Source organism: Bombus terrestris, chromosome 8 (genome assembly GCF_910591885.1).
Source record: "Bombus terrestris chromosome 8, iyBomTerr1.2, whole genome shotgun sequence".
NCBI lineage: Eukaryota > Metazoa > Arthropoda > Insecta > Hymenoptera > Apidae > Bombus > Bombus terrestris.
The window spans coordinates 6,099,947-6,112,870 of NC_063276.1; the positions used below are offsets into that span (position 1 = coordinate 6,099,947).

Consider the following 12,924-nt stretch of genomic DNA (forward strand, 5'->3'; position numbering starts at 1 on the left):
CAAACTTATATTTGTACCCAATAAATTATCTTTCATTGCGAAACATTTAATATACATATTTATGTAGTATCGTGGACAAAAGGTCTAAGATATCGGCCGAACCGTAAACAGAGTAGCGAGAGCCGCGGCATCGTCGGGTACATCAATGTGTCGTCGGTCTTCTTTTTAAGTGGATAGTTTCGTGGAAAGGGCCTGTGTGACCCTGGCCACGGGCGTTTCGGGACACGTGTTCCGAACGACGGGAAAAGACAAAGAGACGCTAAAGGCAGAGTTAGTTGAGAAGCCGGAGAGGACGGATGCAAAAGGTGTGCAGAGTGTGAGTTGAGAAGCGAGAGCGATCGAGTGTAGAGCCGGAGAGTGTGAATCGGGAAGTGGAAAGCCGCGTATGAAAATAGGACGTACGATAGCATTGTAATCATTTCGTTGCTTCAAATATTTATTAAATCAAAACATCATTACTTGTCCTTTCCTCTAAGACCCATTTAGATACTATATACAATGTAAATGATGTATATAATCGAGTAAAAGTACTTTACAGTTGGATAAGCTCATGTGCCGTTCGTAGATGTACAATTTCGATTTTGTGCGGGCGTTGTCATCGGTTCGTAGTCTTGAAATGTTCCAGGCTGAAAAGATACACAATAGTTTAGATACGACATAGTTTAATTAACGAATATGCATTAGGAATTACATTAACACTAAACATTGGAAATGAATTTTGTCGCAGTCTTGTACAATCTAGAACACGACTGGCGAGATATCGTTCAAAACTCGGATCAACTATCGGAGAAGCAACAGCAACAACAAACTGCTTTATGGGAGCTAGCTCAAACGGAGATAGCTTACATAAAGACTCTAAAGGTTGTGACAGACGTAAGTATTCTAATAAAATATTTTTACACGAACTCTGTATAAAGATATCAAATCTTTATTGTTTCAATCAATTTATAGCTCTTTATGGCGTGCCTCTGCAGCCTGCAGACCTCGAATATCCTGAACGAGGTCGACAGGACAAAGCTCTTCAGCAACATTCCTGAGATCTACGCAGCGAATCGCTACTTCTGGACTGAGTATGTTCTAGTGATGGTAAATACATCGAGGACCACTGGACAACCGCTCGATCCTGGCCACCTTCTGCAAGGTTTCGAAACATTCGAGCAAACGTTCGCACCTTACACCAGATACTGCGCGGAGCAGAGCAAATGTCAACAATACTGCAGAGACCGTTTGAATGATAATCAGCTATTCACGGTCTATCTCGTGGTAAGAGTCTTGGAAACTCATTGTTGAAAGAAGACAGCTTAAAGAAGTATAATAAAAGAATATTTTATTTCTGTGTTTATTAGTGGTGTGAAACTCAAAAGGACTGCAATCGGTTGAAACTGCTTGACATACTGGTGAAACCTATGCAGAGGCTGACGAAATACTCTCTCCTGTTGAAAGCTGTTCACAAGAACACGGAGAACGAGGAACAACGAGCAGAATTGACGCATATGGTAAGAAAAATGTCACAGTACTTCCTTAATATTATTATATCATTGCTACAAATAATTTTAAATGTTACAGATCAAATCTGTAGACGACTTCGTGGCATCAGTGAACGCAGCTTTGAAGAGGAACGAGGAAACAGCGCGGTTGGCCAGTGCCGCGTCCCGAATAGAGAGTTATGACGTGGTCGAATCTAGAGACGAAGAATTAGAGAAACTGATTAAAATTCACAGCACTTTTGACATTACCACTGTTCCAATGCCGGGTTGTCCGAAAGACAGCCTAAGAGTACTTCTTCGCGAAGGAGACCTGAAGTTGAGAGATGCCGCTAGTAGTAAGGTAAATGATTGATCATACAAATTCCAAAAATGTAAAAAATATTAAGATTGAATAATAATTGGAATTTTTGCATTTTGTTCTTTTTTTTTTTTTTTTATAGATGGAAGTACATGTGCTATTACTAACAGACATGCTATTGATCTGCAAACCGTCGACTAAGAAAACCTCGTCCAGTGGGCTGACTGGCACCGTTGGGGGCGGTTTGAAGATTATAAGACAACCGTACGTCATCGATCGCATCCGAATACACGAGCTGAAGGAACCAAGTAGCTTAGGCTTGGTTTATCTGAACGAGTATGGGGCGGCATCAGCTGCTCTGGTTCTCAGCACCGGAGAATCAAAATTAGCCAAGGTATGCTTCCTCAGCCATGACATTCGAACATCGAAACTTTCTGCTCAATGTTGTAACTGAGAATTATACGTGTCCTACTTTTTAGTCCTGGATGGAATCCATAAGAAAAGCTCAGCAGCAATTCGCGCTGATGAAAGTGCCACCACTTGGCAACACGATGAATTTGGGCACAGTCAGTAGACAACCGAGCACCTTCCTTGGTGACGTTGAATTCGAGCCAGAAGAATGCGAGGGTATGCCAAAAACACCTCGAGGAAGTAGCAGAGCGTCGAGAGTGAGCAGCCTTGCCCACAGTCACAGGTACAAGTTCTAGGCTGATTAACAGATTCGAGTGAAGTAATAGGTCGGGATATCAAAGCTCTACGAGCCCTAATAGTCATGAAACACCTTCCAGTGGAAGCATAGAGATGGAAGGCGTTTCACCGGGAAGTAGCAGCTTCCTGCCCAGCTACAATGCGAGCAGAAATGTCAGCGTGGAAACAAGTGAGCCACCGCGAGCCTCGAGCGTATCGTCGGAAGAAGGAGGTGAAAGTTCTGGACACAACCACAGACCTTTACAAATAAGGTAAATATACCAAGAACGACACAGAATGTTCGCAAATAACACAAGTGTCTTAAATGCAATTTGACCAATGTTTGACCGTTATTTTAGTCTTAACAAATTTGATAATAGACGATATCCGCTGAGTAAGTCGCCGACGCCTAACACGTTGAGTGTCCAAGTGCCAGCGTACTCTAGCTTGGGCCAATCGCTGCCAAATTTGACCCTAGCCACTTCGCCACAAACTTCGACCGTGTCTCCGACACCGCCAAACTCGCTTCTTATTGTACCCCAAATAACAAAGAGCAAGGACACTTTGCTTTCACCAGGGCATCGAGGTAGCAATTACCCACGCGGGAGTATATCTTTTTCCTCCCTTCTTACCCCTTAGATATCTGCTGTGACCAGAAAACTACCGGCGAACGTAGCACTGTGCATGCTTGACAGAAACTTAGAATAGGAGAATATAGAACATTTAAAATTAAGGGATCAAACAATGTCGGCCTAATTTATTTCTTCCTACTGCACTGATCCAATTCTTAGAAATAATTCGTCCTGTTCCTCTTTAAGGCTTCTCCCAATCCTACTATCATGAATTAATCACGAATGATGAAATTTCCACTGCTTGACATTAGCACGATAAAAAAATAAAATAAGCCGAATAAGTTAGGGTGTTAATTGGAAAAATACTATTAGGTATCTCGTATCCACCACCATCGCCCCCGAGAGGGGCGCTTAGAAGAGCGTTCGCGATTCCTCAATCACGAAACCCACCTCTCGTTAAAACGAGACACATAAGCTCGTCTGTGACACAGACGGTTCAGCCTACGATGAATCTAGACACAGAAGCCATTGAAGAAAGACGAAGAAGACTGGAACCTTCGCACAGGATGCCATCGACCAGCAGCATTGCGGAGGAAAAGGTTCATTGTTTCATCTAAAATTACGATCTCTTCTTCTTTGGCATTAATTTAATAACAGTATTGGTATCTTTTAATATTTTTTTTTTTTAACGTATATGTATATTGTCAGAGAAAGAAGTTCGGTTGCCAAGCGTTTTATAAGTATAAAATTATTAAGTCAGCTTGTTCTTAGTAATGAAATCTCTTGAAACATTTTATACGTCTCCTAAATATTCAAACGACACGAACTGCACATATCAGCTAGTGCTTCGTTAATGACAAAACAGAGCTTCTTAAAAATCAATATAGAGACACCCACGACGTGCTTCTTCCTTTTTCTTTGATTTCATATAGAGCAGAAAAATGTCCGAAATTTTCAACTTAAAAAGAAGATCATAGAACGTCCTGTATTATCTATCGATCTTGAATGACTCCCTTTACAAAACGAAAAGTTTGGAGATGCATATGTCTTCTTTTTTTAGAAATGACTAGAACTGGCATACAGGAGTAACCTGCCGAAAAGATAAATTGCTACGGACCATCTACATTTGATGAGGGTGTACGTGATACGTCGTGTTTAGAAACAAGATATTCCTTTCTGTTATCTGTATGCAAGTGCTGCACACACTTTCATGCAGGACCAGAAAGTGGTTCAAACAATTGAGAATGGATTCAACTTGAATAAGTGAACGTCTCGTACTCCCTGTGCCTATAATATGAACCGAGCAATTTTACAATCGGTGAGTGTAACATGTTCTACTTCATACAGTTGATTTTGTAAAATAAGAAATGTAAAATATCTGATTCTACATTATACTGTACATCTATGTTCTTCCAGATTGGGGCCATTCGAAATCAACGTGAAGTTTGTACCACGACCGTATCATTGTAACTGATTTGATTCTAGCTGTGTAACTTTTAGATCTCATTTTGTAATGAACTTGTCGTGGAGGTTTGAGACAAACATGTTTCAATGTTACCCTAGTTCATTTAGAATTCTAAGCGACGAACAAAAAAATGGCCTACCTAGTGTAATTAATATTACAACTATTTATCGTGATTTAAGTTTAGATAACTATAATAGTTGGAGTAAGATGCCTTTAGAGCAACAATTTTAAACTAAACGAGTTCGAGTTTTGTGAGTTAATGATATAAAAAAAAAAAAAAAAAAAAAACAGGTACGAACATTTAGAAAGAAAGAGGCTACACACGTAGAGAAAAATCACACTTTACGTAGAGAAAACGAAAGAAGAAAAAAAAAAAAAAGAATGGACAATTGCGTTACTCTCTCGTCGATCGACACACGACTTATGAACGTGGACAGAATTACGAGAGGCATGAAACGAGAGCGGGTGACACGTTTACTTTAAGTACAAATTCTATTTCGCAATATTTTGTTCAAGAGACTGAACTAAAGTGTCGGGCTGTCGGCGAACGTTACCTAACTAGAGACAACAATATGTAGAGAGAAAAGAAGAGCAATGATTTTATACGAGCTCCTTTACGTAAAGTTTCTTTCAATCCTCTCCTTCCCAAAATTTGCGCAGCTTGTATTAAGCTTAAAGTGTTAAATTTACTATAAAAAAAGAGTATTGATTGTGCGTGTATGTGCTATCATCATTCACGATCAAGGTCAAAATATAGTACATAATTTATTAACCACTTGTGTCGTCATTTAATGCCCAATTAAAATCCTTATTGCTAAACCTAACACCAAATTCTTAAATTAATCCTTAAAGGTAATATTAACAAGTTCACACCTTAACGAAATATTTTCTTCGTTTTTCTTTTTATTAATAATTTCTTATATTCGTCGAATAAAGTAAATGTTACGCTGGTAATTTTAAGCGATCCAACGAGTATTTTTTTATTTATTTCTTCACAAGAGATTTCCAACAAATCATATTTTATGTACAAATAAATTAAATACTCTAAACATCACAATATCTAATACCGACTTAGCTGTTTCGCATTTTGTTCATCTATTTACATACGCGCACGATGTTTCAGATTTTTTAGACACTCGTCTACCATGTACCCATAACCCAGGAGATAAAAGATGTTGAATGTTGTTAGAATGCTGCATTGCACACTTACTTGAAAGCTCGAGGGCGAAGGCAAGTCCCAACTACGAGGACGGCAGTGCGAGCTCGACATTCGTCAGCAATCATTTTCCATGTTCTGACATGTTCGTGCCTCGCTACGTTCATCAGCCAATGCTCCTAAGATATCCAATAAAAGTTCACGACTCAATTGCTTTAACCTTGGTAGCATTGCAACCTGTAACGAAATAAGATGGCATTTGCAATAAAGAAGACCTATTATTTTATAAAATAAATATAATATTGTAACATACCTTCGTAAAGTGATGCACAATAAGATTCAATGCGTATTTCTTTATGTCAACAGCTTGCATCCTATCCGCAGCTTCCAAGATTTGTATGACATTCTCAAAAGTGACATTCATCTCAAGATTCTGTTTGCAAAACGCTTGCAATCGATTATTTGCAAAACCATAAAAAGCTGGCGCGTTAAATAAATATAAAGAGTCTTCAGGCGGCATTGAAACGTCCGCATAGTAAATATACCTTAATAAGGAGTGGAATGACTCGGAAGATGGAATCATTTCACCGATTTGTATCTGTTGTAAGGACGCATGTTTTATTAAATTATATTTAATAACCATAAATAAACAAATGTGTAAAAATCGACATCTTACGTTTACTGTATTATTTTCAGGCATAAAAGAGCGAAACATTCCCTCAAAATAGTTACAACGCGCCGCGAGAATGGCCTTGTGGGCTGGAATCGGCACGCCATCCAACATAAGCGTTATATCACAGAATTCTCTGCCCACACTTTTAAGAAATGCCTCCATGTCCTGTTCCAAAGTCGTCCCTAAAGCAGCAAATAAATTCAAGCAAAAAAAGATAAAATGATTATTTCATAAGAAATTTTGGAAAACCTCACCTGTAGTAAGATCGCACTGCCTAGGAAATAAATCTTTTTGAGGCATTTGTCTTTTTCTAATAATTTCTACCATCAAAGGTTGATCCAAGGTCTCAAATTCCTTGCTCATTACAATTTGATTGTAATTGACTTCTTTTACAATGAAACTCAAGCAAAACTCCTTTATAAAATATAATTTTAATTGAACGGCGTTATGCAATGCTTCTAAAACGTTAGCGCGACTTATAGTTGCTTTCAAATATTGAACGCACAACTGGTCCAAACGTTTCATATTAAATTGCAAAGCTAAACGATAAACATCCATCATAAGAAGCACAATTCGATTGCTTAATGGGTCTTCGACACGACTACTCGACCCATCTTCACTTCTTTTTGTTGGATCGATACGATCAGTATAAATATAGTTAAGAGCCATCTCAAATGCCTCTGGGACAGCATCTTTCAATTTTACCTATAACATAATAGTAATATAACACATTGTTAGTTCCCAATAATGGATATCAAATTAATAATACTTTACTAAATTCACTTACTTCTAACAATGGCATATCTTTGATTGGTACATCTGCGGTTCCAAAAACTTCCTGTAAATGTTTATCTCGTTTCTTTCGAGCTTGCCTAATGCGCTTCCTAAGAAATTGTGAACGAGCCGCTACCATAGCTATATGAGCAGGTATTTTGGTTTCTGCATCTCCTACTATAAATTCTACATCACAGAAAAGGCGCTTGTTCAAAAGTTTTCCAAAATCATCATGTAAAGTACATTTTGGATAAGACGAAAATTGGAATCGGTACGTTTCCCCAGATCGGACATTATTGTCGGCTGTTCCACCGAAAATGAACATTGCTTCTCCGATTACCGCTGTTGCGTGAAACACTCGACCAGAAGGAACCTGACTATCAGCAGATGGCAAAATAATATTCCATGTTTGCGTATCGAGATCATAGCAGTGAAGATCGTTGGGTAACGTAGAATCAGCTGCGCCGCCAAACACGTAAAGATATCTATCAAAACTAACCATGGTGTGACCATATCGTCGCGCTGGTGGAGGTGGTGCACCACGAAGTATATGCTCCGTTGAAATTCGCGTCCATCTAGAACATATTCCGTTGAATACAATATAACTTCGAAACACAAAGCTATAAACCTACCGCCTTTCTCGAAAGTGGAATTGAAAGAGACTATTTGTGATCTTAGCTCCACTCTGGCCACTGAATACAAACATGGATTCGCGTGCTACTGCAACAGGAAAGTTACAACATGTTGGTGGGCAGTCGCCAGACTGAACAACCTCTTCCCACACTCTTGGTTCTCCAGGCTAAAAATAATAAAAATATAATTAATAACTTGCCACTCTGTTTTAGATATAGTGTATTAATAACTTACTAATAATGATATTGTCCACATATCGTTTAATCTCGCATTACCATCATAACCAGCAAATATCCATAATTTATTATTATATACAGCAGCTCCATGTGCAGATCTAGCCACAGGAGTTCTAGAAAGAAATGCGAAAGTTGTATTTCATATAAGTATACAATAGATAATCTGAAAAAAAAACATTAGAAAGTAGAAGTAAATTAAATAAGTAAGTGAAACATACTTCCCAATAAATTTCCATTGTATCCATTGACCAGTTTGGAATCGGTACTCAAATAGGTCATTCTTATTTGTGAGATTCGAATTGGAATGTATGTCACCAGTGTAACCACCAAATACAAACATAGACGAGTCATGCACAACTGCAGAATGATGATATCTTGGAGCAGGAGGTATTCCTGTTGCAAATGCACGTCCCCAGGACTTTTCTTTTACATCAAATCTCAATAAATCATTCAACATTCTTTTACCATTATCACCACCAAAAACATAGATCGCATCTTTGTATGCTACAACAGTATGTTTGCTACGCCTGTGTATAATACAATATAGTGAACTTCTGAAGTAATGTATTTACAAAACTTTTTCTAATATGATATTTAATTAAAGAAAGTAAAGAACAAGAACAAAACAAATTTAATTAATAATAAATTACATTTAGCCACTATAGTAACTTAATTTATAGAAGAATTGTATTGGTAATAATTAAAAACTTTACAAATTATGTATTATCATTTATTTACAATATTCATTTAACAATTACAAGTAAACTCTTTTAGACAAAATTAGGAAGTAAATAAAGAGACTGGAAAATGCTGGGTATAAATGAAACACTGATGCACAATTATTGGAATTGAAATGCTGTAACAAAATTGTTGGTTGCATATTGTAGAGAAGAAAAGCTTAAAATATAAAAATAGAAAATAACATCTAATTCAGGTAGTAAACTAAATTAATTGAAATTACCTGGCACCAACGAATTCGTCACATTCTAGCATCCGTTGCCAACGATGAACAGTTTCAAAAGGACCAAAATCAAGAGTCAAACACTCTGCTGTCGCAACGTTATCCATTTTTTATTACCTCCAAAAAATAGAATCACTTTAAAATATTCATTTTTAACCTATATACTGACTTAACCATTCCTCATTCTTCATTACTGTACAACGCTCGTCAAACAAAAATAAATCTATAAACGTTTCCAGTCATGAAATTCAACAGTATCGTATCGAAATATCTGAAATTTATTGTGTACTAGCTATAATCAAAGTAAATCTTCCGCTAGTGACAGAACTGTCAAAAACGTGTGATTGGATTGATCGGTAAGATTACAGTATACAATAGAACACAGTTGAATTTACATACAATTGTTTATTTCACCCATAATTAATAAAAATAGTCTGTAACGATATCTGCTTTAAATTATACTTTATGACATGTACGATTATTGTTCACATGAGTGCGAAATGTAAAGTACAGAATTATCACGGAAAAATTGGTTCTATTCCCAAACTTTTTTATCTTATCAGTAGTACCAAATTAATAAACAGGGAAAGAGTTGGCGCTTTTGAACGATTTTTATTGTGTACCGTTATAAATTCACGCAAATACGAATAATATTATAAATGTGTGTTACAAATCTTACGATTACGCACATCTCCTTTGAACGATGTGAGATACATGTCATGCGGTGAAGTGATAACCCGTGAGACAACGTGCTAGCACGCGGAATCCAAACCGTGAAAGTCGGCTCTACTTTTCAATCTTTCACTAAACAAAACAATACTCAAAAATAATGATAGGAGATGTATTTCGAAACGGTCAAAAGATCTTTTGGATCAGCTGTACGTGTATCGGTACGTACATCGCATACCGATACTGGAAAAAGCGAGAACTTCTGGCAATAGACGAAGGTTTTGATGAGGTGTCTAAGGTTAGAGTTCCGTTTTTGTTTCAAACCAATTTAGAAATTTCATTTCGTTCATACTTTTACTCGTTGAATTTAAAGCTCGGTAACAATCTTCATTGCTTTACTTTTATAGATCGATGATACTCATGAAAAACGAGTACTCCTATTAGGTTTAGACGGAGCTGGAAAAACATCGATTATAAACCAAATATGTGTTGCAAACGGCGATGAAATTTCTTACACTGTCCCTCCAAAACCAACAGAAGGTTCTACTGTATATAAAATAAAAAATGGGGTTCTATTTTACAATGTTTGGGATAGTATGTAAAACTCATTATTCTAGGTTTGCGTATAATATGATCACATTATTAAATGTATAATTATTCAATGTTTTATTGCTAGTTGGAGGTTCAGATCCCACTAGAAAATATTGGACTGCATTCTTACAAGACACAGATCTGTTAGTATTTGTAGTAGATGCCTCTGATGTAAACAAATTATCTTCCGCAGCTTCTATTTTGAAACAATTATTAAGTGATGCAAGAATGGATGATATACCAATTTTAGTAATTGCTAACAAGCAGGTAAATATTTTTGATTATACTTATTCAAAAAGTTTCCACTGTGTCTAACATGTTTGCGTATAAATATTAGGATTGTCCTAATGCTTTGAAGCCAGAGGAAGTTAAGAAAGCTTTAGATTTATTAAGTATTTCTCCACATAAACACAAAGTAGAAATAATTGGATGCCAAACACGACCTCTTCCTGAAATGCCACCAGAAACAACTGAGTATACTTGGTATCATGCATCTATGGATTCTGTTAGGAAAAAAATATTCTATATGGCAAAAGATAGTGTATCTGCTCCTTTGTTCTGTTAGAAAATACTTTATACAAGAAAACAAGAAATAGAAGGCTAAGAAAAAAAAAAGAAGGAAACAACAGTATGGCTAGTTCAGCATATCCTGTACAATTTTTCACTGAATTAAAGTGACTACAATTTGTCCAGAATGAACCTTATTAAGAAAGAATAATTCGAGTTTTAAAAGAAAGATATGAATAAATGTGCACAATTTATAAAGCTTTCTCAGTACAATTTGTTTGCAATCATTTAATTTTACAATACTTTTTATACTGCTTTTTTCCAACATACATATATATTTATTTAATAAATTATTTATTTCCTTCACTAGATCACAACAAATGTTTTTCTTACGTTTTTTATATTTTAAATATACAAAATAGACACTACATTAGTTTTTGTAATTGATATACAAAATAAAGATTTAGAGACTGTATTTAGGAACATAAATCTATTTTATTCATTCATAATGTATAGTATTACACATAATATATATATATGATATAAAAGAAATCAGTGGTTTTATACAATAAGTATTATTTTGCCTTGTCTGTTTTTGTACTTACCTAAATAAAAGCATTAATTAATATATTCATTTTATACTGCAATACTTTATATACAAATTTGTATCAAAAATGGAATATATTTGTTCTAAACGGTATAAGAAATTAATTAATGTTACTTTTATTTTTGCTTTCAAGGTATTTATTGTATTGTTCAGGGATGCCTTTGAATATTTTAATTTTAGCACGTATTTGCTTCCATGTGTATTGATAATAATTTTTCTTATCTAGTGCCATAGCCTAGATAATTCATTTAATAATAAGAAACAATTTGTCAATATGAAAAACATTGCTGTAGAAAAGACATTACCTTGTACTCTTCTCCGTACTTATCCATTAAGTAAGTAAGGAAATACACCTGACTATTTGGTAGCATAAACTTCCTTTTTCTCGGTGCCTTTGCCTCTGCCTCGAGTTGTTGTGCCACATGTACCTTTATAGGTGTCATTTCAACATCTTCCTCTTCAGTTTGTAATTTCTCATCAACATTGTCATCTTTCTGTTTTAAAACTTTTTCAATATGCTCTCTCTTTGAGTTTGGTATCTTCAAAGCATCATTTGGATCATATGCCAATCCCATTTGGTTTAAATTAGTTCGCGTAGATTTTATTGCCTCCCACGATTCTTTTACTTGAGGACTGTGAAAAATAAAATTTTGTCTCATTACTTATGTATATCCATAATAAAACACAATGAAAATTTTGGTTATATTTACCACTTTATTGTCGGTAACTTGGACAGTTTATTTCGCAATCGTTTACGATTTACATTCATACGATATTTCTTTCTACGTTTTACCTTTCTAATTTTCGTCATTTTTCTGATCTTACACTATTACGTGTTCTTGAAAAATAATCAAATTTCTAATTCAAGCTCGCATGCTGCATGCGTATACTTAGCAATGTGAATTCACCAGATTGTACTCTTGATAATTGTCCCTAGAGAGAAATGTTTAGTGTAAAGTAGAATGGTATGACTAGTGGCGCGTTTAATTCGAAAGGAATCGGAAATATTTCACTGATGAAGCCTATTAAAATATGATATAACAGTATATGCAATACTTTTTGTGTTAAAACAATAAATAAAACAAACATGAAAGCCATTCCTTCTATGCAAGAGAATTATGTGTAATACATAAAAAAAATGGGCTTTCGACTGTTTTCAGAAGTGGATGTGCCAGAAATCGATTACTTTAGCGAAATTCTATAAAATTTGCCCTCGATTTCGTACAATCCGATTGTCAAGTGATCATCCATTGTATGCTAATTATTGTTCTATTGACCTTAGAACGGAGATATTTTACAGTTAATACGTGATAGGGAAAGTCTTTTCACACAATGATGTTTAAACACGTTCTACTTCCATTGTTGTTTCGTGGCCTTTTGTTATCATTCTCTATAGAGAATGGCCACTAAACAAGCAGGATTTTACAATTTATTATTCAGCTCTTGATTCAACTGTTCCATTTACTGAAACAAACAAAAAAACCTATTACGTTTTACTTAACGAACACAACGAATTATAGTTCATGTTTGAATAAAAATAAATCAGAGATTTATCATTCAATTAAAATTATAGCGTTCTGTTTATTACAGAAACGTAATTAATGTCGC

At 35.6% G+C, this 12,924-nt stretch overlaps 4 protein-coding genes across 16 annotated transcripts in view; 2 read left to right on the plus strand and 2 right to left on the minus strand.

Moving 5' to 3' along the window:
- LOC100648400 (pleckstrin homology domain-containing family G member 5) overlaps positions 1-5,281 on the plus strand; it is an 84,384-nt gene extending 79,103 nt beyond the window's left edge. For 7 of the 12 annotated variants that reach the window (XM_048408160.1, XM_048408157.1, XM_048408154.1 and 4 more), the window contains 11 exons: positions 728-873; positions 952-1,263; positions 1,347-1,496; positions 1,567-1,827; positions 1,928-2,179; positions 2,265-2,479; positions 2,556-2,744; positions 2,832-3,061; positions 3,417-3,643; positions 4,105-4,362; positions 4,461-5,281. In XM_048408160.1, the coding sequence (XP_048264117.1) occupies positions 728-873; positions 952-1,263; positions 1,347-1,496; positions 1,567-1,827; positions 1,928-2,179; positions 2,265-2,479; positions 2,556-2,744; positions 2,832-3,061; positions 3,417-3,643; positions 4,105-4,110 (1,988 nt within the window). In that variant the 3' untranslated portion in view covers positions 4,111-4,362; positions 4,461-5,281. Of the gene's footprint in view, positions 1-727; positions 874-951; positions 1,264-1,346; positions 1,497-1,566; positions 1,828-1,927; positions 2,180-2,264; positions 2,480-2,555; positions 2,745-2,831; positions 3,062-3,416; positions 3,644-4,104; positions 4,363-4,460 lie in introns of those variants that run through there. The other 5 variants (XM_048408161.1, XM_048408159.1, XM_048408162.1 and 2 more) reach the window with 5 other exon arrangements.
- Positions 419-9,079, minus strand: LOC100642886 (leucine-zipper-like transcriptional regulator 1). 2 transcript variants are annotated; one of them, XM_003397317.4, is made up of 10 exons: positions 8,943-9,079; positions 8,200-8,508; positions 7,980-8,094; positions 7,745-7,911; positions 7,126-7,687; positions 6,593-7,043; positions 6,342-6,520; positions 5,979-6,263; positions 5,720-5,902; positions 419-626 (listed from the first exon to the last, which is right to left on the minus strand). In XM_003397317.4, exons 1-9 carry the CDS (start codon positions 9,047-9,049, stop codon positions 5,783-5,785), a joined length of 2,295 nt encoding a protein of 764 aa, XP_003397365.1. In that variant the 5' UTR covers positions 9,050-9,079; the 3' UTR covers positions 419-626; positions 5,720-5,782. The 2 variants fall into 2 exon arrangements, with proteins under 2 accessions (XP_003397365.1, XP_048264124.1); XM_048408167.1 differs by lacking the exon at positions 8,200-8,508.
- Positions 9,080-9,771: 692 nt separating this feature from the next.
- Positions 9,772-10,982, plus strand: LOC100644022 (ADP-ribosylation factor-like protein 1). The gene is made up of 4 exons (XM_003397325.3): positions 9,772-9,909; positions 10,019-10,205; positions 10,288-10,469; positions 10,540-10,982. Exons 1-4 carry the CDS (start codon positions 9,772-9,774, stop codon positions 10,765-10,767), a joined length of 735 nt encoding a protein of 244 aa, XP_003397373.1. The 3' UTR covers positions 10,768-10,982.
- Positions 10,983-11,184: 202 nt separating this feature from the next.
- LOC100644260 (nucleolar protein 16) lies at positions 11,185-12,228 on the minus strand. The gene is made up of 3 exons (XM_003397248.4): positions 12,027-12,228; positions 11,622-11,949; positions 11,185-11,551 (listed from the first exon to the last, which is right to left on the minus strand). The coding sequence occupies exons 1-3, from the start codon at positions 12,125-12,127 to the stop codon at positions 11,417-11,419; spliced, it is 564 nt and encodes a 187-aa protein (XP_003397296.1). The 5' UTR covers positions 12,128-12,228; the 3' UTR covers positions 11,185-11,416.
- Positions 12,229-12,924: the final 696 nt, after the last annotated feature.